The sequence below is a fragment of the Cuculus canorus genome, chromosome Z, assembly GCF_017976375.1.
Source record: "Cuculus canorus isolate bCucCan1 chromosome Z, bCucCan1.pri, whole genome shotgun sequence".
Taxonomy (NCBI): Eukaryota; Metazoa; Chordata; class Aves; order Cuculiformes; family Cuculidae; genus Cuculus; species Cuculus canorus.
In genome coordinates this window covers 41871021-41895201 of record NC_071441.1, presented here as the reverse complement: position 1 = coordinate 41895201, position 24181 = coordinate 41871021, and the positions used below count along the sequence as shown (strand labels likewise).

The window sequence follows — 24181 nt, the reverse complement described above, 5'->3', positions numbered from 1 at the left end:
GGTTAGAACATGTTCTATAACTGTCATCTCTTCATCTGTCCCCTCCCACTCTTGGTTCCCAATCTATAAGCTTAGTCTTGGGGTATTTTTGTGTCAGACCTCATAGTTAGACGTGGCGGACTTTGTTTTCCAGTATTAGTAGTTTCTTCAGTTCATCTGGCCTCTTTGGGGAGATTTTTGTTGGGCCCTTCTGCCTCAGTTCTTACCAAGGAGTTGGGAATATAAAACCAGTCCTCTTGATTTTAGATTTAATATCATTATTTTTTAAATCTGGATACAGAGTATTCATCTGTCAACAGCAACACTAACATCTCTTTTTCCAAGGAATCTCATTTCTTAGTCTGCTATAAAGAGATGTGTTGAGATTAATTTGCAGGCTAATTACAGCCTTATTGAATAAATAGGTCTCTAGACTGTGTTTAAATAACCTTCTGAGTGTACTGAGGAGACTTCCCCTAGTGCTTACCTGCTGTTTATTTTCCTGCTGACAGAATTACACAGTTAGGGCTGTATCTTGGTGTTTTGCACTGACCTGCTAATGCTAAGACTGCCTGGCTCTTCGCCAGCCCACCCAAAGCAAGCTTCAGGGCTTGAGATTTTTGGGGTGTTGCAGGATCAAAGAAACACGGTGTCAGTGTTCTGCCTCGCTTGAGGCTTTCTGCCCTTTTCTGCATGCTGCAATAATGTCTTGGTGACAGAGGTGGCACCCACCCTCAGTCTTCCACCTGGCTTGTCTGAAAATTTGCTGATTATCTGCCCCTTGTTGGCTTAATTGATTGGTGGAGGGTAGTGGAGTGGAGTGAGTGGCAGTAATTGTGCATTTCAGTAGCTGCTTCATTGTCTCCACAGCTGCCACCCTGCCACTAGATATTTGATTACTAAGACTTAGCAGAAATTAAATTTGCATTAGTCTCAATAAATTAAATTCAGAGTCCTGCTTCAGCACAGTGCCAAAGTGCGTGCGGCTTGACTGTGCATTAGCAGTGAGGCTGATGAGAATTGTGAGGCTGCGAGCCATCTCCCAGCATCCTTCCGCCCCTGCCTGGGAGAGGAAAGACAGTTTCCACAGGGTGGCAGTGTGCCCCTGTGGGAGTGAGGTCCTCAGCACCCACTGGTGAGCCTCGGAGACCCATGGGGAAGTAAGTGGGCTTTCCTGCCTCGCCGGCCTTTCTGTATTTCCCTCGTGGCTCTGCTGTACTCCTGTATGAAGCTCCCCAGAGTTAAGCTGAGTGGAGCTGGAGGGCAAAGATGAAGGGAGAGATGTTAGCAAGTGCTTACTTACATCTTTGCAGGTAGCATTCACCTATGGCTTGAGAAAGCTCTCTGCAGTGTTTTCTGTGGACCCAGTTCACAGAGTCAGGGGTGCAAATGCTTGGTGTGCTATCCAGAGCGATCAGCTGACAGGCAGAAATCAAAGGCTGCCTTCAATCAATCCCATTACCCTTAGTGCTGCTGAGCACAGAGTGTAGCCCTGAGCATTTGTTTTGTCTGGGCAGGAAAATAGCTCTTCAAGGGGCAGACGTCAACAGGTGAGGAGGGATATTTCTGTCTTACGTATGATCTGCCTCAGAAAACTTCTTATGTACTATCTGATTGCTTCTTCCCACTCCCATGAGGAACCCATGTCTTAATTTTATTAAGTTTTTTCCCCAGCAATAGGGGTGCTTTTGTAAACACTGTAAGGGCTTCAGAATGTATTTCCAAAGTGTTACTGATACTGATTTGAAAACAGAGATTTTGCTTTAGCTAGGCATGGAAATGGGAAATGCTATTATGATATTGTTCACCTTGTGTCTTTCTGTCCATTCATTAACATTGTAAGAAGTTTCACTATTGTACACCCATCTGCACAAAGACTTATCTCTTCTTTTTCTTCCTCATTCCTTTTGTCACATCTGAGGTTGCTTTTTAAGTTGAGACCCATAAAGGCAAATATGCCAAACTGTGGTTAAAAGCATGGTTCTTCCCACACAATCTGCTTTCAGTGTTCGTATTTCAGTACTTTGCCAGGCAGGCAGATATAAGTACCTTCATTTTCATTCCATCTTAGCTCCAGTTTGACTGTCTGTCTCACATCCTATTAATCTGCTGTTGGCTGCTAGAAAAGGCTAGTCATGGAGACAGTAGCCTGATTTTCAGTTAAGTACTACTGTCAGTGCTTGCTGACCTGAGAGTGAAATTTATGCTTACTGCAGGGTTCCTGCATGCTTTAAAACTGGGGCAAAGTCCTTGTGTGTGAGAATCAGTGTACCGGGCTGTGGTCCTTTTCTCTGGTGTAAATTAGAAGTATCTATCCCTGTGGGTCTGGCTGATGTAGAAGGTAAGCTAGGTCTGTTAAAACCAGGCAGATTAGGGTTGTTGAAAGTGAAATTTTCCAAAAGCAAGAAAACTTCTTGAAACTCTCGTCCTTTGATTCTGAGCTGTCACATTTCAAGCAGACAAATAATTTTGTATTGTATCAAGCAAGCTGTGATCAGTCAGGAAAGGTGATTCTGAATTTCAGCCTTAAATCCTTTCCTATAGCAAAAGATCCTTTGCCCTCGTGACTTGAAGCCCTGGAAGTAGTGCTGAATAGCAAGAGTTGTGACACCTATGTTCTAGTTAGTGCAGCAGTACTCTGCTGAGGGTGGGCTCAGTGCTCCCTCCTAAGGCTAATGATGAATCACACAGTTACCAGCAGTTACAAGTGGGGACAAGTGACAAAGGGACACAGCTGCTGCACTCATGTCCTCAGAGCAGGTGTACCTGACATCCTGGATTAGATTCATAGGTGCTCCTGGGGATGGTAAGGGAAGCAAGAGGAGAGATGCAGCGCCACCATGAGTGAGAAAGCGCAGAACACAACAGAAACAGTTAAAACAGCTAAGTCTAATATGTGGGTTGTTAACCTAAGAGGATCATGACCAGACCATTATTCATTTATTCCTGTAGAAAGGGAGGCCAAGGCTAGGGTCTCCCTACTTGGAAGGAAACCGATATCAGTCTGGGGCAATTTCAGGAACCTCATGACTACAGCGTAGTAGTTCTGGTTCCTTCCTCCTGTGCTTACACCAGCTTTCATCTGGTGCAGTAATGCCATCTTCATTGTTGATGATCTGGGTTTGCATAATGTGATCATAGTCTTCCTCAGAGCTAGGCTTCATGAGATTTTTCTGGGATGAGAAGAGGAAAAGACTGGCTTGGAAAGAGCCAGATTTTGGCCATGCATACTTGCTTCATTTCCTGCAGGCAGGGCAGTCCCCAGGAGTGAAGTGCTGCTGGTGCAGTGCTGACAACTGTATCTCCCTTGTCATGTGGTGGCAAGGTGTGTGAGACTTCACTCCAGCGAGACGGCAGTGACAAGGCCTTTCTCATGCAAGGAGAGAAAATATCTGGCCCACAGAGAGCCTGCCAGGAGTTACCTCTGAGGAAATGGATCCCTGCTTTTGTTAGGCAGCACCCTGGGAAGGGTACTCTGTCTTTAAGCTGTGCACTAAGTACCACCTGCCCATATAAATAAATATCCTCTGCATCTGCAGTGTCCGGGTAACCTTATCTGTGGAGTCAAGGGCATCACCCAACCCCTGGTGTGGGTTGACTCTGGTTGATGGGCTGCACCATGACATCAACACTGGATGTGAGGGGCTCGCAACTAGCTGTGCATCTCCTAGTGGGAGGTAGTAGCTCTTAATTGACCCATTGTACTGTCATGGTCTCTCTCCATCCTGCTAAGGGACCGGGGATGTGCTGTAGGGACTTGGTTAGAGCTACCCTAGCAGGGCTGCTGATCGAGTTAAGACACCTGTCCTGTGTAAAAGATCTGCTTTTTCTCAAATCTTTTTTTTTTGGGGGGGGCTAAGCCTTGTCTCCTGAAGAAGCACTGTAAAAAAGTGAACAAATTAAGTGTGAGTTGTTGGTGCTGAACTCTTCTGAAGAACCAGTCTTTCTTAATTTCCTAAATGATCTGAATTTTTGATCAGGATTGCTGGGGTACACAATTTCCTTTAGAAGCTGCAAGGTAGGGTTTATCTCATTTTGCTGTCAGTTCCCTGCACTTTAATTAAATACTTGATTTTTTTTTTGCAACTGTCTTTCTGCCTCCTTTCTCTGGTTTTTTTTTTTCTTTCTTCTTTCTTTCATATAAAAGCTCTCCAAAGCAAACACTCAATTTAAAGAGAATTACTTGGATCTTGCTTCATCCATTCCAATAATTTTAGGTGTTTAGCAGAAAAAAGGAAGTAAGCATCAGATGGCTGACTCCCCTGCTCCCTAGTTTATGCAGAGGAAATCACTCTGATCAGACTGCTGTGTACACCCTAATTTCTCTCATCTGCAGTCTCTGCACTTCTTCCATTTCATGGTTGAAACTCCTTGGTGAGGAGTTCCCACTTTCCTGCTCCTGCTGAATGGAAATGGGAGCATGAAACAGTGTGCCAGAAGGGCCCTGCGAGGACAGCGGTAACTGCTGGAATACCCTGGAGTGGACCAGAGGTGACCAAGTGTCTCTGCTCCACTGAAGAATCTGAAGTTCAGTTAGAGAGCTTGCCTCCTTCTTTCTCCCCTAAAATGAAGTTTTTCCTGTTAAAAATATTTCTGTTGGGATAATGTTTTTGGGGCAGCCATTTCTTATCTGTTTGAAATGAAAGATCTGTTGCTAAAGGCTGCTTTCAGCTGCTAGGAGACAAGAGAGTCTAATCTGGCAGTATGAAAGTCAGGGAATGCAGGATAAAACCATTAATCCTTGTCTTAAGCAATTGTTTGTGAAGGCATACTTTTCTTTCACTCTCTAAAGAGCCACAGAGCCCTAGTGACTGAAAAGGGCTGTCTTTGCTTCCCTCCGTCCTCAGGTGAAGACCTTCCTGCTGTGATAACCTTTGTTCCCTTGGCTTGCAATTTTTCAGGTCATGTTGTTTGTCCTGTCTAAAAGTAATAAGCAGTGAAAAAAAACCCCATGTAATGATGGTGGTGTGCATTACTTTGGGTCTCATGAATAACAGAGATCCCAACACCCCTCTTGCCCTGTTGAAATGCAAATGTATTTTCTTTTTGCGTTCCAGGAATTGCTTCAATGCATATGAAGAGAAAAATATGACATCCATGCTCTTCTCTCAAGACAAATAAGCCCAGGTGTGGTGTTGAGGAAAGCAGCATAAGATAATAGCAAAAGCCTAATGCTTTATACCAGCTCGCTTTTCCTGAGCAGGGAAGCAGGACTTTTAAAACACAAGTTTGTAATAGTAGTATTAGGGATTGCTTATCTTGCTAAGAAGCAGGGATTTCAGGATGGGCTTGTTTTTGCTTTCATCATGTGCATTTCTCTGAATTGTTTTTGCTCCTCCAACATTCCATCTCTTTATTTTCCGATTGTCATTCAAAAGATCTTATCTACTCCACCAGCTTTCATGCCAGCAAGGACTGAAACCCAAGCAGAGTCAGCTAAGAATTTCCATTACTACTGGCTGCAATTACATGGTTCAATACTAGGCTACTAATGAATGTTTGGGAGGTTAATTTTCATCTGTGGAGGCAAGGTCTTCATAGTGTCTTGTCCAGAATGATCAGGCAAGTGAGTCATTTGATGTTTAGCTTCTCCAGTCTGTCAGGTAGCCAAGGCTGTCGCTTGTCCCCAGTTGAACTGAAATGCTTAGCAGCTCCCAAGGCTGAATGTCACTGTTCACAGCTTTCCATTTCTTGTGCTGCCAGTGTGGAGTGTACAGACTGGTAATCTCCAGAAATGAATGATGTGCTCTGCCACTTTAAAGGAGGAATTTTGGGCTCTTTTTGAACTGGGAAATCTCTAATACAATGTCACACATACATTTTGGTCCCTATGACATATTACTCCCACCTCCATGTAGGTAGAAAACAAATTCTGAAAAACATTCTTTGATCTTCCACCCACTGATCTGCTTGAAATTTAAGTTCTGTGCTGCAACTCGAGGGAAGGAGGAGTGGGAATATAATTTATACCATATTTAAAAAAAAAAAAGAGAGAAAGCGAAAAGGAGAAAACATTACTTCTACCAGTTTTAGAATTATTGCTGTATAAATCTTTGGTATTCCTACCTTCTATTAGTCACCATACTTTTCAAATGACATTGGAATATTCTCTCTGACCCAGTTACACTGTTTCCTTTCAAGCAGGAGAGCTAGGTTGCTCTTTCCATTTATAAAGGCTTATCCCCCATCCTTTCTTGTGGTGTTAAATGGAACATTTAGTTTCCTTCTGAGGTCATGCATCCTTGGGTGATGAAGTGTTCTTATTATTCTGATATAAACATGGGGCATATCCAAGCCACCCATTTTCTGCCTTGCTGAGAGATTGTAGTATCATGGTATCGTAGTATCATAGTATCGTTAGGATTGGAAGGGACCTAAAAGATAATCTAGTTCCAACCCCCTTGCCATAAGCAGGGACATCCCACTAAATCAAGCTGCCCAAGGCCCCATCCAACCTGGCCTTGAACACCTCCAGGTACGGGGCATCCACAACCTCCCTGGGTAACCTGTGCCAGTGCCTCACCACTCCCATGGAGATGGGTTCTGGCAGGAGTCGTGAAGGTTAGGAAGGATTTCTCCTGCTTTTGGGGCAAGATAGCTGGACAGCACTCCATAGGTACCTGCATTTGTGGAGATGTCAAAGCTTAAGACTGTTTTCCCTGCTGGAGCTGCTTCTTCCCTTTTGTAATGCCTGTGGTTCTTAGAGTATGTGGTTCTTAGAGTGGCCTTGATCTTCCTCCTCCACCCTTTTCCTTTTCGCTGTTGTGTTTGCTGTCTGTATCGGAGGGAAGCATTGAACGATGGTTGTTTTTCTTTTTTCATGTGAATCTTTAGGGCAGTGCTTCGTAGTTTATTTTGGTGGTGCTTACTGCAGGGACAGCGGGCACTTTTTGCATGCACCTAATCTGAGAGAGTTGATAGGCTTTGCACTAGTGCTTGGTTCATCTCCAAGTTTTTGTCACAGCTGTGGAGAATTTCAGGTTTTCGGTGCTCTTATTGATTTGTTCAAGGTGCTGCGTTTTTACGCTTGGCAGCTTTAACTGAAGGAATTTGGTGGTCTGTGTTAGTTGGTGCCAGCTTGCTTAATTTCTGTCAGCTCTGTTGACAGCGGATGATATTTCCTAACAGGATGAATGCAAGAGGTGAAACTTTTTCCCGTGGAGACGATAGTGCTTTGTCAGGAAACACAACAGCTAGTCTGTGACACAGAACTGTTTTCAGATACGGTACAAGGAGATTGAAGATGGTTAATGGCATCTCTTCACTTGCAGTGCTAGTCAGAATAAAGGAGGAATGATTTCTTTGCATCCCTGTCATTATCAAAGAGCATGTTTTCATTAAACCTGTAGTCTCAGTAGGGCACTTGATCTTAGGAGTGACTTCTTTTGGCTCTAGATGCAGCATGGATCTCAGAGAGGTATAGTGATAGCAGAGTTGATGTGGTCTTCCACTAGCCACTATGATGTCATTCTGCTCACTTTTAACAGCTTACCAAGGTAAAAAGGCAGTAATAAAGCAAAACTTGTGTCTGTGACCACAAGGCAGCTGGTTTGAATGTACTTTCAGCCTGCTTCACTTGTTAAGTAAAATGTATAGACTTGGGTTGCCCTTGTGGGGTCATAGGAACACTGTTTGTGTTTTCTGGGTGCTATAAGTTGGTTTGCTTTGCTTCATGATTGAGGTTATCTAAAAGCACATGTGTGTGCAGGTGTGATAGCCTAGTTGACATGGAATAGCTCTTTGGGCTGTAGTAGTTTGACTGCTTACCGTTGTAAGGATTACTTTCCATGTTGTAAGAGAAATCAGAGCTGTCCCCAGTGATTCCTTCAGAGCTTATAGCACATGGTTATACCATAAGAAAATGAAAGATTCTTTCTTGAGGACATCATCAGATGTTTTTTGCTAATAAATTTGGAATGGGATAAAACCTGGCATCTCTGTAAATGTCTAGTAATAACCTACTGTTGTTGGTGGAGAGTAGGAGTCTCTCACTGGATATCTAGGTGGATAATTTTTGGTTAATAACTTTGAAATTTTATGTCAAAATTTTCATTCTTCCACCATGCCTACTGTTACCCTGTTAGGGTTCCTGTTGACTTGGTTGCTAATGTGTGTGGAAATGAAATGGCCGCTCTAGTATTTCTGTTGTTTTCAGGGGTAGCAGTTGGAGGCATTTAGATTTAATCTTGATTGTCAGCTCCTTTTGGTCAGCAGACCTCAGAAATCATTACTTAATATCACAAGTATGTCAGTTTAATACTTACTGTTGATCAGTTGTTGAGCTCTAGTTCTACAGCCATCATGTATGTGTAGGTTATCCAACAGAATGAACTTTCCCCACCCTGTCTCTTTCGTGGAGAAGAAAAAAACAAGGATGAAGGAAGAAGGAAAACAATCTTACAAAATATTGAATGTTGTGTTTTTAACAAAGAGTATTTAATACTGCTGCTTTTCTGTGCTACACAAATATGTTACTGGCTCTTGAGAGTATATTTTAGGTAATTAAAATGTGCATGTTTATGTGTTTTGTTGGCTTTTATTGTCGGTATTTTTGTCACTGGATCAGACCTAATTGGTGCTAATGGATTCTTGTGGGTTTATGTGAGGGCCTTAAGAGTTCTTCAGACACAGTAATGGGGTTCTTGGGTTTGGTCCCTAAAAGCTAGTATTGAATTTCACTTCGAATTCCACAGCTTTTCTTCTTGTGTTGTTGATTAACTGAATGACATTGGAAGGACCAAGCAAGGGCTGGATAAATTTGGCCTCCCAGGGAAATTTGGCTGGTAGGAGGCAGAGAAGGGGCTTATTGTGCAGTAAGGAGCTTATTGTGCAGTAAGTTGGAATAGCTGTCTGTTTCCTTGATGGCTTATGTAGTCTGCTGTAGTGCCTGTGGCAGGTGAAAAGCTTTTGGGTGGGCTTAGAAGGGTGAGATGGAAGGAACAGTAGAGACGCTAGTTTCTCCTGCTGCATTATGGTTTAGTCCTTATAGATGCTGGTACAGAAGGTCCTTAAATACTGTCACCATCCTGTCAGTCACTTCAGTGGTGTCACTGGACTGTTCAGACTAAATACTGACTGAATATGTACATTCTCCACCTCTTTCGCTGGCCTCTGAGCAAGGAGAAGAACATGGCTTCTCAGAACACCTGGAGAGTCCTGTGGGCATGGTCGACTTTGATTTTTTTGGTATTGCACAGCCATATCAGCCTCTCTTTAGAAAAATTCCTTCTATCCCTCTGTTTATAACAATCTACTTCTCCCTCAGAAATCCCTGTTGCTCAGTTACAGACAGAAAACAATCCTGTGTGCATGCTAATTTCTAAAATGGTGGGGCTTGGCTAATATTGAAGAATAGTCTTTTCCCAGAAGCAGACATTTGCTGTGTACACAGGACTGCTGGCTCAGTCAGGAGTACAAGATTGTATTATCACTTGCAGATGAAAATCAGGGGCACTGATGAAAACTGAGCTGAGCCCCTGAGCTGAAGACATTTAATGCTTCAGTAGCGTGATCTCAGGAGGCTTTCTGTTTCAGAGAGTGTGAGCTGAGCAGTGTTTTCCATACTCCATTAGAGAGGAAAAAAAAATATGGAACAAAATGCAGCCTGTCGCCCTTGGTGTTTTGGACTACTGCTTGGCTACAGCTGAACCAGACATGTTCCCTTGTGAAGTAGGATTCCTGTCCTGCCTGAGAATCTGCTAACCTCAGCTCAGAGGATCCTAGGTGGAGAACTGCTGCACTTAGGCAGTGGCAGTGATGCTGTGCTGTGGGCAATAGAAGAGAAATGTTGCTGTGATTCAGTCTAGCTTGTGTTTAATAATGAAATTGCTCTCTGTAATTCACATTGGCCTAGGTCTGCGCGTGATATGTAGGGAATATAATTATTTCAGATGTGTTGAGTGTGCTTGGAGGGGCAGCCTTATAAATCCAAGAGCAGGAATAATCTGCTAGGCAGGGTGCTGCTAGGATAGGGAGTTATTTGTGGCCATTTACGTAGCACCTGTTGGGACCTGCTGCTTAGCTCATCTGGAGCTATTTGATTGTGGTGAAAATTTCCTCTAAGAAGAGATTTTCTTTGAAAGGCCTTTCCATGAGCAGCAGATAATTTCAGACAGGTTAAGTAATGCAAAACCGTTTCTGGGAAGTGGCACAAGTGACTTAGAGCATGGAGTTACTTGTTGCCAGAGAAAATGGGTCCTCTCTTCCTTCATGTACCCCCTAGCATTGACAAGTTTGTGGGAATAAGGCTGAAACGCATCTAGGATTTGATCTTAATACATGAGGTGGTGTTGGGCTTGCTAGACCTGACTCCCGTAGAAATGAAAAAGCATTTTTCTTGTTTGCTAGGTGGGAAGAGGTCCATATCTCAGGCAGGACAGAGGCAGGATCTGTGGGGAACCAGAAGTTTCTCACCCCATGGACAGTTTTCATATTGATATTTAGGTTCCCCTTCCACTGACCATTGTCCTTCAGCATGGTCCACACCTATTGTGACCTGTAGGAAGGATTTGCACCTGTAGCATCCTTTATGGTAACATAAGTAAATAAAGGGCTGCTGTGTACTGGGGAGGCAGCAGTGTCTTTTATGAGCAGACTGTACCTACGACCATAATGTGGCTGTCTAGCCATTTGTCCACTAGGGGAGTAAATCCCTGAGTGCAAGAGACTGGGAAGATGTAATCAAGGAAAAAGCCTACTTAATTAAACTGCCTCTTGTCTGCTCCTGGGTGCTGTTGTGCATGTAACATAGGGTGAGTGAACTCTTGCTCTGCCTTAATGTGGCTCGACTGACACAATGCAGTGAGGGCATGTATAGGGGCTGGAGCCTTTTCACCCAGCTTTTGGCTGCTTGATGTGTTTCACTGCAGGATGTTCACATTGGTGTGTGAGGGCAGTGAACCCTTGCACTGACTGTATGTTCACACTTGCAGTTCCCTGTGTGCCATGATGGGAGTGGGCCAAGAGGCTCTGATGTCCTTGCAGACTGGAGCCACACTGCTGCTGCCCTTGCTCTATCTGGTGGGCTAGTGGCCCACTTGATGTTGCTGAACTTGATGTTAGCCTGTGGTGAGGTCCCCATGCGGTGCAGTCTTCCAGCTCCTCATACTCCCTTTGCACTAACTACCTCTTCCGAGTTTGGGATGATGTCCCCATTGTCCACTTCTGCCTTGGGTCTTGCACAAGCTGCTCCACCTGCCCCAGTATGTGCTGGCAGCTGCCATGACCCTATGCTGAGAGATCTCTCCCTTATTGGAGCAGGTTGCCATGGCAATGCACAGTCTGCTGTGCTCTGGGTCTCTAGGAGCCTGAAATTATGGTGCTTTTGCAACACTGAGGCAAACATCTCTGTGTTCCTTTATACAGAGGATCCAGTGCTGGTAAGAGCGTCATCTGCCATTGGCACCATACTCCCTTTTCCCCCTGTGTGGGAGAGCGGCTCCAGGTGCCAGCAGCGTACCTGACCCATGGAGCTGGGCTCCTGTGGGTTGGAGAAGTGTCTTCATTGTGTGTTGCTTGTGGTAGAGGCCCTCCTGTTGCTAGTGGTGTGGGTTTCCTGCAGGGCCCACTCGTGAATCGTGGGTTTCCTGCAGTGGCACCCGTGAATAGGGTGCCACTCACGAGTAACATTGCTTGTGGGGTCAGCTTCCAAAGAGTGTGGTTTGCTCACAGAGGTGTACGGCGACGGCTCTCCTGGATGCTGTGGGGGAAGATATGTCTCCAGTTGCCTGCTAATGGCTCTGCCACTGGTTTGCACTGGTCACCTTGGTAAAGTCATCTCTTTTCCCCTAAGGCCCTCTGAAGTGTGAAAGTGGTCTTAGTCTCCTCTGCCCCTTGGGAAGGCACCCTAAAGACTCTGACTAACTAGTGCAAATGCTCAGAGTTTGGAAATTTGCTGGGGCATCTGCCTGGGGCTTGTCAGAACTTTAATGGTGCTTTCACTTGTTTCTGCAGTGCTTTGGGAATCCGTCAGTATATCTCACATCCAGAAGCCTGTAGCTGGCAGGTGACTGAAGATTCTTTTTACAGTGTCACTTGTTATTGCAGGCAGCATTGAGCATGTCAGGCTGTTGCAGGCAGGGAAGTGTGGCCGTGTGAACTGAAAATGACTCTCTTGCTTGATCTGCTGGCATTTGTTCCAGCATCTTTCTCTCCACCTCTCTCCCTCTTGCTGTTGGTATGTGTATGAAGGGGGAGTTGATGCTGGAGAGGGGAGTGGAGCATGGGAGGAGTTTCTATCAGCCTCTTCGTTTTATTTTTTTTTCCCTGTCCAGTGACGTGAGCAATGCCTGGAACAATCAGGCTGGCTCCAAACAGTGTGCCTGAAGATGCTGGAGAAAACAGCCTAGTGCGGTTTAAGCAAACACTGATTGCTTGAGCCTGGGCTCTCCAGACATAACCTTTTCCAATTCCTCTGCAGAGGATTGGGAAGTGCCATTGGCTTTCTTCTTCCCCATCCCGTACTCTCACTTTTGGAAATGATTGGAGTTAATAGTGTTCAGAGCACCAGCAAAGTCCGGGTGAGAGCCACAGGTTCGGTGAAATACTCCCGAGAAGAATCTCTCTGGCGGCAGTCCCATCGGTCGAAATCTATGAAAATCTCCAACTCCTCTGAGTTTTCTACTAAAGAAAGCAAGGTAAATAGCTAAATATGCATAGTGTCTCTCTTTGCTAGGAGAGCAGGTGGTGGTGTTGAAAAGGTTACGCTCTGCAGGAGTTAAGGGCTCTGAATGATCTGCAGTGATCACTGTGTTGCTGTTAAGTCAGAAAAAAAAAGCCTCTGGGTTTGAGAAGAGACTTGAAGGTAAAAAACGTCTGGTGCGTGCTAATGATCGGGTCACAGAGGAATGCTGTGTCCCTGAGCTTGGTGCAATAGTAAACAGTGAAAACTTGCTAGTGAGAATGCTTATCAGACCGCTGCTCTCAGAAAAGCTGCTGGAGTTGGTAAGTGGTGTCCTTGGGATTATCTGTGTAATGGGAGTGGTCGTTTTCTATAGAAAAATAGTTTTTGCTCCTTCTCTACAGCTCTGTGGTTTAGTATGTATGAGTACTGGGCAAAACTATCATCTCACTTGCATACATGATTAACTATTGCCATCAAGTATTGAATAGGAAAGCTTCCCTTGTGCGTTTATAGGAATATATTAGTATATTGTAGTGGTTGGTAACACAGTCTGTGCCCAGCTGCTACGATGGCTGTTCCCAGCCCAGCCCAGTTGTTCAGTTCCTAGGCAAACAACCTCCACTCCATGCAGTATCTCTTCTTTCCTTATTCCTTGCTCCTGCTCAATAACTGAGAGGCAACAAGGAACCCCTAGCAAGACCCTCCCAAAAGTGTTCTGTGTCTCCAGGGGTTGGATAAACTTTATGCAGTGACTTAATATGCCTCTAGTTTTGTTCTTGCTACAGACTTATTTTGCCTTGAGGTTAGAAGATATAACCATTTGCAAAGGTGTGTTGAATAAGGCTGAAATATTTCAGAGCATCAGCCAAAGGCATTTAACCATGTCTTGTGTCTGTGTGCATGCAAACAAGCAGGTATACGCATGGATCTTCCTGTACAATCTCTTCCCTAAAACCTGTATCTGCCCTGGGAGAAGCTTCCTCTCTTATGGTGAAAAGATCCCAGTGATGCATAGTAGTTCCTAGCAGATCACTCTGTGCTGGCTTGTATGGTATTTCAGATCCTCAGCAGTAGAGCTTTAATCACAGAGTAGCGTAAATAGAAATAAATGAAGTATTTTATTCAATCTGATTCCAGGAACCTCTGTTTTGGGGTCTTCATTAATCATAACTAAGAAACAGTGTACTGCTAAGGTTGTACAGAGAAATAGCATGGCCATCATTTTCAGGCTGATCCTGATGCAGTATTTGCTAATCCAGCAAATGCCAAAGTAAAGTCTGCATCTTGCAGGTGTTCAGGGACCGTGCTTGTGATCACTTTCACTCTGGGCATTGGAATGATAGTATTCAGTGGGAGGATTTATGTACAAAAAGTCTCTGCCTATGGTGGAGACTCTGCTCTTTTGACACTGGGTGAATCATTTAGTCTTTTTACCTCTCTTCCCTCTTCCAGGCTTTGTGTCCACTGTGTATATATGGTCTGATGTCCTCAGGGCAGGGACTGTCTCCCAAGGATGGTGTCTGACACAGTTAGCTACTGCAGTAATCAATGCTCTGTGTTCATCCCTCCTAGGGATTCACATTTCTGCCTCCTGAATGCTGTAGGTGGTTATGTGAGAAATATCCACTTCTTCTCCTGCCTAGCTCAGTAAGTTGAGAAGCATACTGCAGCTTTGTATTTGTTTGTAGTGCTGTTTTCTTATTTCATAAAAAGGTATTTGTATCTGTGGAGCAAATAAGACCTGTAAAAACTATGTTACAGAGGGCTGAGAAGATCCCTGCATGCCCATCAGTGATGCCTGCCCAGTTCACAAGATGACAGGCAGCTCTGCCAGTGATTGAGCTTGTGATTTTGGGCAGCCCTGTTCTTTCCATATCGCCCTTTTTGTTCTTTGGCTGCCCATCTGTTTTGCTGAGATGTCACTGATGTAGAGAACTGATTCATATTTGAGCTTTGCCTCTTCTGTACTGTTGTGTTAGTGGTAGAGACGTGAAGTTGTTGCCAATGCAACATGTCAAAGAAGGTCTTTTTATCAGTGTAAGTCTGTGTGTGTGTACTTGTACATCACCTCCATGAAACGTATTCAGTTCTAGGCTGGTCTTTCTGGACAGTTTTTCCATGTAAATCCCCTCAGTCTCCAGCAGGACCTGATTTGTGGACTTGTCCTCTTCCATATTTCTGTGGGTGTGTTTCCCCCTTTGTATCTGGACTGCTTTGTATTTTATCTGCTCCCCATACAAAGTAATTACGATGCTCAAGACCTGTTTCTGTGACTGGTTCAACTGACTTAGGGCAGGAGACAGGCGCGTTTGTGCCTAAGAAACATACCTCTCTGATCCTTTGCACTTACATGGCTCAGTCTGTTTTGCTGAGCTAGGAAGTATTATATATCCTTATGCTCTAGGCAATATGAACAAAGCACCGACATGGTGCCTGCATATGAAGTCTGCCTGCCGCCAGTGTTAGAGAAGCTTGGTAGCCCAAGGACCTATCATCTACTTGAAAAACATCAGGTAGTGCTTCTGTGCACACATATGTACCCACATGCATCTGTACCTATACAGGCTCCACTACGTGATGCATGTGGCTGTGTATTATATGCAGGTATAACACCCGCAGGCCAGCAGGGGAACCTGCGAAAAGGATACTGTGAATTCATGTACCGTGGCTCTCTGGAGAATAGACTCAAACCCAGGCTGCATGCAAAGTGAGTTAGAGAACCTTAGGACTGTCTGTCTGACCCAGCGTGCTCAGCAGTCTCTCCTCCTGATGACTCTTTTTTTCCCTCAGCTATGGACTAAATTGCAGAGTGTTTATACCCGTCCTGCCTTCGAAGGCACAGGGCCAATAAAACGATTCCTGAAACAGGCTGTGTAGGTGCTCCACTATCAAGAAACACTTCTCTAGCCTTTTCTCTGTTCACCCTTAATGATACGGTATGCTGCTTTTACCAGTAACACTGATGAAACACTCCAGCAAATACAGAACAAATCTTTCCTAGCACCCCCCTTTGTATCAACTCTACAGAGGACGCATTTCTTGTGTGGCATTAATTTCTTGGCTCTTAGGAGCTGCCGCTAACCATCCTTTTCTGGTTTATGATGGTACATCTGGCACAATCTTTCTTTTTCTCTTTTCTTTCTCTCCCTCACCCTGCTTCTTCATACAAACCAGATTTTTAACAGAGGAGTTTCTCTTAGAAATGCTGTCCTCCAGTTGGTGACGCACTTGAAATTCCCTGGGTGAAATGATCTCCTTTCCTTCCCCCTAAAACATTCCATCAACCCTATCTCCACCCACACTAAACAACATTCATCGGTTCCATATGCTGCTGAACAGCTCTGTGCTGTTTTATGAATAATGTATGCTGGCTTGTTGGAAGAATGTTTGTTATACAGACCAGTGGAATTTGAAATTGAGGGCGATATCAGCAGCAGACATGCCATGCCGTGCAGTAACCCATGGGCTTCTTGCTGCATCCTCGTCAAAAGGGGAAAATGCGTGAGACCTGAGGACATGTAGGCTTTGAGCCTGGTGAGGAGCTACAGTCATTCAGTGATCAGAGGGTTGTGCTACTTTTGGGGTTTTTTTCCTCCCTCCAGTAAACTCCATATGGTGGGAATCAGGTCTAGAGCCTGTCTGACTACTGTGGTCCCAGGGGCAAAGCCAATGGAGAAGCACTGAGTGACTGGGGGAGATGCTGAACTTCTGACTGAGCACTTCTGACTGCAAAGACTCAGCATATCATTGCTCGGAGGTGTCACTGGGCCTTCCTTGGCTGCCTGGGATCAACTGTGCTGCTGCCAGCTGGAAGCAAAGAAGAAATGTCCCTAGGTAGGGCTTCTTCTGACAGTGGCTGCAAGGGAGGGTGTCAGAGGCCTGAGTTAAAGAGCACAAGTGCATCCCTGTCCTTGGGCCTGCAAAAGACACCTAGGGTATCCTGTAATGGTCAGGTGGTCATTCGCCTAACAACAACTCCACAAATCAGGGTGAAACTGCGTTCTCAGCGATCCTGAGAAACAAAAACTGGAGAAGACAATCTGGGTCATCCCTGCTGGCTTTCTCAACTCTTCTTCGATTTTGCATGTTTACCTGCTCATGGCAGGCATTTCTGGCTCCTTCTCATTTGTGTACAGAGAGGTATAAGAAATACGTGTGTTGAATTCCTTTCCCTTTTGGCAGCCTTTTCCAGATGTGCTAATGTGTACAGAAAGTCAGTACTCTGCTTCAAGAACCAGCCCTATATTGCCTTTCAAGGGCAGGGCTTGCATAGTGCCCCAGGACCTCTTCAACATTTCATACCCTGCTGGCCAGGCTTAGGGGTCACTGTGCCTGCTTGTTACTGAAATGCTTTACTGAGATGAGTATTTGGGTAATTCGTTACTGCTTTGTCCTGGTGTGCACACCTGCTTGTTCCTTTATTTTGTTCACTGCTTCTGCATGCAGAGGCTGACTCACAGCGTAGCTCGCAGTTGGCAGGTGCCGAGAGCAGCGTGTTTAAATGGGTCCCCAGTGGTTCCTGCATGTGAGTGGTATTGAGGGAGGTGAGGATGGCCAGTGACCTTTTTTTCTTGGCAGCTTTGTAAAATAAACATGAGTTTTCAGAAGCACTCCCTGCATGGTTTTTCCTCTCTTTCCAACTACAATGAAAGTACCAACTGGTGAGAGCTGTGAAAATCTGGATTTTCAGTTGACCAACCTGCTTCCCAAAGGGAGAATGGGAGTGGAATTCAGTAGCTTCTTTACAGAGTTACAGTCTTGCACTAAAAAAGGAAGTGTAAGTTTCTTGCCTATTTTATAAACAAATACAAACAAATCCCACAAACACAGAACAAATCCCTTTGGTTTTTTTGCGCTGCAGTCTACTGAGAGTCAAATTGGAGCTACAGGGAACAGCATTTGGAGTTAATTTCTTTTATTCTCCCTTCAAAACTGCATTTGCTTTTTCAGGGAGCTTAAAGCAGTGTTGGGCCTCAGGTGTGGTGGACCCAAAGATCAGCAGTTCTCAGAAAGGAGAAAGCAGTAAAGAGTAGGGTTTTGCAATCTGGATAGTAAAGCCTAAGAGTTGAAACAGGGAAGTCAGATACTACTGAGTAGTCAGTAGCTAGGGGTTTGGATCCTGCCTACAGTAGCCTTGGGTGCCAAAAGAGATGGAATGTCTCTCATCTTTCCAAGTGGTATCAGTCCAGCTTGATGGAGAGGCCTGTGCAGTATTTGTTCTGGCATTCCCTGCTGTGGTCCAACCTCCGGTTTTCTGGCTTAGATAGCAAATTTGCCAAACACTTCCAAGGCTATCAGGTAAGAAGCTGTGATTGTTGTCAAACTGTGAGTGCTTTAAATCAAGGGGTTTTTTTTTTTTTTTTTTCATTACCTAGAAAGAAAACTTGAGCTAATAAAATCTGTCCTGGAAGCTAGTTAAGTGTGGTCAAAGTCATGTCCCTGTCATAATCTCTGATCAGCTTTGTTGCAATTTGATGAAGCATTTAAGTGCTTGTCTGCAGGTTTGTTTGATTTTATCATACTCTGGAGAAACATCTGCTGAAAAAGAGCTGCTGTCTGAATCAGGGCCTTGGGAAACAGCCATGAAATAAATGATGAAGCAGGTGCTGGGCTGTCCACGTCTGCTACTGGTTGCAAAACATGGGAGAAGGAAAGTTTTCTTCTCCAGATCATATGAGAGCCCAGCAGACACCAGGAAGATGCTAAAGCTTAAATTGCTTTGGAGAAGGAATGTAAAGCAGCTCTAAAAGGCTGGTGAGTCTGGCGAAAAACGCAACCTGGCAGCAGTCTTTGCCAGAGAGGTGGGTTGTGGGGCAGGCATGAGGACTCATCCCTTGACAGGTCTACTCAGTGAGGACTCGCTGAACATACTTGGTAGACACACTGAACATGCCCTACATACAGCTCCTTGGGCTGTGGAAAACCCTGTTGCTAGGGTTTTCTTTCATTTTTTTAAATAGCAGAGACTTTCTGAGAGGCTGTATTTGATACTCTATGGGGGACAGTGTGTCCTTCATCAGATGTGTGCCATATGACTGGGCTGGTGTCTGTTACTTCCTAAAGAAGGAGGATAGAGTCTGGCTTATTAGTCAAGATCAGGACAAACACATGTCACTTTCCACAAAGCAAAAGCCTGGGGCATTTGTTGTTCCCACACCAATCTGGAGTGCTGCTTTTGTGTGTCCTGCTCTTTGGCTGTAGTGATCCCTGGAGTCAATCTTAGCAGCAAAATACCATAAAAAGCAGTGCTGCACAGGGCAGGTGTTCATTTTCAGAGGTCATGACCTAATCTTGTAGGCATTTGGGCCACAGAGTGTTGCTGATATGCCATGCCAGGTTATTGCATGAGCTTTTGAAACATAGCAATCAACGGGGAAAAATAAAGCTGCTTTTGAAAAATGGGGAGGCAGCTGTGGAAAAATGCAGCCTCTTTGTCTTGTGTTTGAAGTAGTTTTCTGGCTGAAATGTAAGGCAATATTTTAATCATAGGAGGATGAAAAGGACAAGACAAACGCTAAGAGGGGGGCTTTGGCCAAATCATTAGAAACATAGTGGCTTCCAATACCAAATGTTCAATAACCCTAGGGAGTCAGTGTCAGCGTCAGTCTGTGCAGAAAAAAGGAGGTGTCTAATTCTGCTGGACTGCTGGCTGTGTAGTAGGAAAGTATGTCCTTTTTTTTCTTTCTTCCTTCAGGGTGGTCTTAAAAATCTCTTGATAGCTCTCACTTGAAAATTAAACAAAGTGCCTACAAATTGCCATCAGTGACCTTTCCTTTACCTTTGGCTGTTTGCCTTTGGATCAGAGCTTCTTATATGGTAGGATATGTAGAAATAGACAGTGAAATCTCCAAAGTTGGAAATATTTCATCATATTGCTGTGAGGAGCACAGCAAAGCCATGTTAGCCCTGAGGACCTCTCTCTGCTAGCTCAAGTGTAAGTAGCATATGGGATGATTCTTTTGGTGGTCGTATCTGTTCTGTTGCTTTGACATACCTAGTGTTGTGGTACACTGTGACTAAAAGTTGCTGCGTGTGTAGCATCATTGTGAGGCAAGTTCTACCAGTATGTTTGATCTGCTTGTGTATGTATAGTTAAATCAATGTGGAGTTTCACAGAGCTGAATATTAAGGATCTTCAAATAGACTGTGCAAGATTCAGAAAGGCGCCCGTGAATCACAGAATGAGCAGTGGAGTATGGTCATGAGATTCTCGTTGCAATTTCTGCTGTGGCATATGCACATAGCTAGTTTTGGTTTTCCAAATTATTTTTATTTTGGGTCAGAGTTAAGGCTATTTAAAGGCTCATGTTTCTGTTAAGCGTGTCATAGCTGTAATAGTATGTGATTTTCAGGCTTGTTCATACTTGATGTGCTACTTTTTGGTAGTCATGTGCATCAGCAGTTCTTCTACACGTTAACATATTTTGAGGCTGTGTAGGAGTTATGTGCCAAAGGGAGTAAATCTAGCTATGTATATAAGGTAAATTACAAATGTGGATTATAAGTGTGAGAATCAGAGACATTCCATACCAAAATAATTCACTTGAGTCAAGTGGCCTATTTGAAGAATTCCATTAGCTTGTAGTAATAGCAGGCATTTATTCTTTGTATGCATCATCTGCTGAAGGGCTAAAATCAGACACACTTAGCCAAGTGCTTACTCCATTTCAAAAGAAATCCATCCCAACTGTCTGATATCCACCCAGGCTTAAGTCAGCCTTCAGACCCTTTTCTTTGCAGGCTGGTGTCAACAGCAGAATTGTGATCTTCGGTGTCAAATCTGCTGGCATCTTTCCTATGGATTGGAAGAGTAACAATGCTATCAGGCAGCAGTCCAAGACATTGATCTTCAAGCATGAAAGCTGCTTGTAGTTCCTTTTCTGGTTTGCAATTAGAAAGGAAACTTGTTTGTGTTTGGGTGTGTGACTAGGAAAGCATTCAGGTGTCTGTGAGGCTCAGGGGCTTTATCATAGTTTTTACAGGAAAGCCCATATGGTAAAATCTTGGCCCCATTAAAGTCGGTGATAAGAAGATCTCACTGACTATCAGGAATTAAATTGGACCTTGAATTTTAAGGCTGTAGTCTTGGTGGTTTCACAAATTTAACAGGGTTATTAAAAAAAAACCAAAAATACAAATCACAAAACTCAAAAGCCTGCTTGAGAAAATGGCTGCAATCTCAAACCCCTCATTCTGATATTTTTGCCTTAGATGAGGTTTCTGCTCAAGACTTTTGTGTTGCCATGAGCAGATATGGTACTTCCTTCATCGGAATCAGCTTGCTTTTTGCTATTAGTGAGGTATTTTTCCTCAGCATGTTATTGTGTGTGTAGCAAGGGTCAAACAATAATCCCATCTCATTTATCTTCCCTTGCAGGCCCTCTACAATTCAATCAAGAATGAGAAGCTGGAATGGGCAGTGTAAGTATGCTGCATAGAAATTAGAAGTTTAAAAATAGTACCTGTGTAGTAATCTTTTTTATACATCCAGAGTCACCATCTGAGTGGGCTTCAAAGCCTGTAGAAGATAGCCAGTGTACATAATGAGTTTGCTTTTCTGTTAATGAGTGACCTGGTAATAATGTCTCATCTGTTTCTCCAGCAAGGGGAGTTGTTAATGATAGAGGCCACCTGCATTTCTAAGGAAAGAGGACGTTTCGTTTAGTTGGAAACTTCAGCCTCAAAAGAGAGAAATTTAATCCTCTATTGTTCTATGACTGCATAAATAAAACAGAAGTTGACTTCTCCCTTTATCTTTTGGTACATTGTGTCAGAACCAATGAATAGAAATGAAAGTTTTGGATTGAGTTTCCTGCTGTTGGGTTATTGTCTTGGTTTGTCTCCTGATTAACTATGGATAACTAGACAACAGCCTAATGTGAAAGATGATAAATTGGACAAAGTTTGATATCCCCTCATCCTTAGTTGCTTTTGACAGGCTAACACTTCTTAATTATGGAAATACTGCAGATAAGAAAGAACGTCGTTTTCTGATTGTGTTGAAGTGACATTCCTCTGTGCTTAGGTATCATGTGGTCTAGATATGCCAGCAAAGGGTAGAAGAGTCTGCTTTAGGTTTTCCTTCTTGCAGAACAGTGGGTTTGGGTGTACACTTAAAGAATGATGCCTTTTATCTATTTTGGCTGTACAGGATGTTACCTGTGTGGATTTACATATCTGAAACCTCACCTTCTCGAGAACAATGTCTTTCTGGGGTGCGTGCTCCTGCACCTTGTCTGCTAGGTGTTCCAACAACTGCCATGGGTCTTGCAGTCCCATTGGCTTCTGATCTTCCTTTGTTTAAGTTCATCCTCTGCAAATGAATTTCTTGTCAGGGTGTGCAGCTTCACTTCACTGCGATTGCCGCTGCTGTTCAGAAGTGTGTTAGATAATGTCACAGTAGTGAGGAAGGTGTGCTGCTAAGGGGAGTCACCAAGATATGCCGTTTCTGATGAGCTTCATAAAAAGCATGGTGAGAGACACTTGCCCAGACTGTGTCTTGGACCTGAAACACGCTGTGTGAATCTTACATGTCACAACACCAGAGCTGTTTGCAAGATGCTCTCTCACAAAAACTTTAGACCCAGTAGAATCCATTATATAACTTTCTTGATGTCAAGATTTTCCTGCAGTTCTTGCCAAGAGACAGTACTGCGTCTAATAAACTTGGGCAGCCTTCAGGTGGGAACTGGCTCATGCCTGGCTCTGTTCCTGTGAGCTTCAGTCAAGGTGATGTATGAGATAGTATAGGTAGTGACTGTTTCAGCATTTACATAGTCCAGTCCATGTCCCTTGATAATGAATTGTTAGGGAAAAAGTTGTAAGCGGGCTGGAAGAAGGAGAAATCTGATTCCTTCTTTCATGAGGCTTTGGTGTGTGGGTGTGTAACCACCTCCTCCCAGCAGGATGGTCAAAGTGGCCAACTGTCCATTCCAATCTGAAACTCAGACAGATAACTGGGACTGATGCGACAGTTACTTTCCATGCTGAGAAGCAGCTCATACTGGAGGAGTCAAAGAAGTTGTGCCTTTACCTTTAGGGTTGAGAGTGCTGGCTGGAAAGAAGGGGTGTGGATATGTCTCTCCTCTTTTATAGAGATGTGTGATTTGTATAATCACCCCAAGGAGGCTTGGGACTGCCTGAGTTAGCCAGGGAGACACATTGCTCTGTTGCTCTGCTTTTGTGGTCTGCAGAGAGGAGTGGATAGGAAGGTGATGTGGTTGATTTTGCTGTGATGGGCCTGAGGGAAATACTCTCTCCTTTTCAAAGAGTATCTTCTTGTTTCCCTGATGCAGTTGGCAGGCAAAGATGGGGATGGTAAGGGAAAGGTAGAAATAGGGCTGCAAAAACCCACATAAGCTCCCTTGTGGTGTTGCCATATTGAAGTAATGCTTTTCCTCCAGGAACTGAGATTTTCTCATAGGCTACACAGCTTTTTAAGAGCTGCTTTGGCAGTATGTTCTTTGGTGGGTTAATCACTGGCAATAAGTTTGTAGGCAGGGGAGGGTAACTACAATCCATTAGATTGTAGGGGGAAGACTATTAAATGATCCTTATCTTACTGTTTGTGAGCTAAATGTGTCATCATACTGAATGATTTGCTCTCCATTTCCAGTGGAATGATGCTGTGATCCAAAGCCTACAGAAAGAAAAAGCTATCATTGACTCTGGTTTTGTAGTCTAGAGAAGTGGCACCTTCCTCAGCAGATGTGCTTTGGAGTCTTTCAATAAGCATATTTAGTTTATCCTGAAAAGAGAGTTCTTTTTTTGCATTAGATACAGATTCAAGTTCTCCAAAAGGTGAAAAGTGAATCACGTACCATGATCTGTAAAATAAACAGATGTGACCTGGAATTTACCCTGAGCTGGTGAATATGGGATCCTGAATGCACACTTCTACTCTGTACTGCACCTACAAATTTCTTGGTTAATTTTCACAATGGAACTGCCAGAAAACATTCTGCCGTTTACTTGGCTTGCCATTTCCTCTTGCCTGCCTTTTTGTTTAGTATCCAGGGAGAAAAGCAGTATGGGAAAACTAACCATCAGAAATGTGGTTATTCTGTCTTTTGTCCCATTCCGTATTTCCTTTCTACTGCTTACGGTTGGGCTGTGGCTCATTTCTTTGAATAGCAAGTGAAGCACTAAGCAGCAATCGGACCTCACTGCAGTCATTGGCAGAATTTCTTACTGACTGCAGTGGAGCCTGTACTGCTTCATCCAGTTAGTCCAACACATCCTGGTTTTGGTGTGCTGAGGTCACTGGAACTACACCAGGAGTGCATGCAGTCCCAACTGTTGTGATTTCTCATGCTTCTGAAATTTCCCGGAGGGATTTTTTTCTGCACTTGAATGCTAAACTCTTGGTTCTGACATAACCCGTAAGATTAAATTAATTCAAGATCCTGTGAACATGAACGATGAGATTAAAAGAGCTGTGTTTGTTTAGTTGAAAAAAGGGAGCACTGAGGAGAGGGATCTGAGTGTAATTTTTCAGTTATAAAGGCTGTAGCAGAGGAGAAGGACGTGAATTATTCTTCACATCTGTTGTGGATGGTCTTAAATGCGAAACAAGGGAAG

General features: G+C 44.0%; 1 protein-coding gene across 9 annotated transcripts in view; it reads left to right on the top strand.

Moving 5' to 3' along the window:
* The window catches only part of PSD3 (pleckstrin and Sec7 domain containing 3), a 111065-nt gene that overhangs the window by 53686 nt on the left and 33198 nt on the right, over positions 1–24181 (top strand). For 8 of the 9 annotated variants that reach the window (XM_054053981.1, XM_054053979.1, XM_054053980.1 and 5 more), the window contains one exon: positions 20979–21022. In XM_054053981.1, coding sequence (XP_053909956.1) covers positions 20979–21022 — 44 coding nt within the window. Of the gene's footprint in view, positions 1–12237; positions 12615–20978; positions 21023–24181 lie in introns of those variants that run through there. The other variant, XM_054053986.1, reaches the window with a different exon arrangement.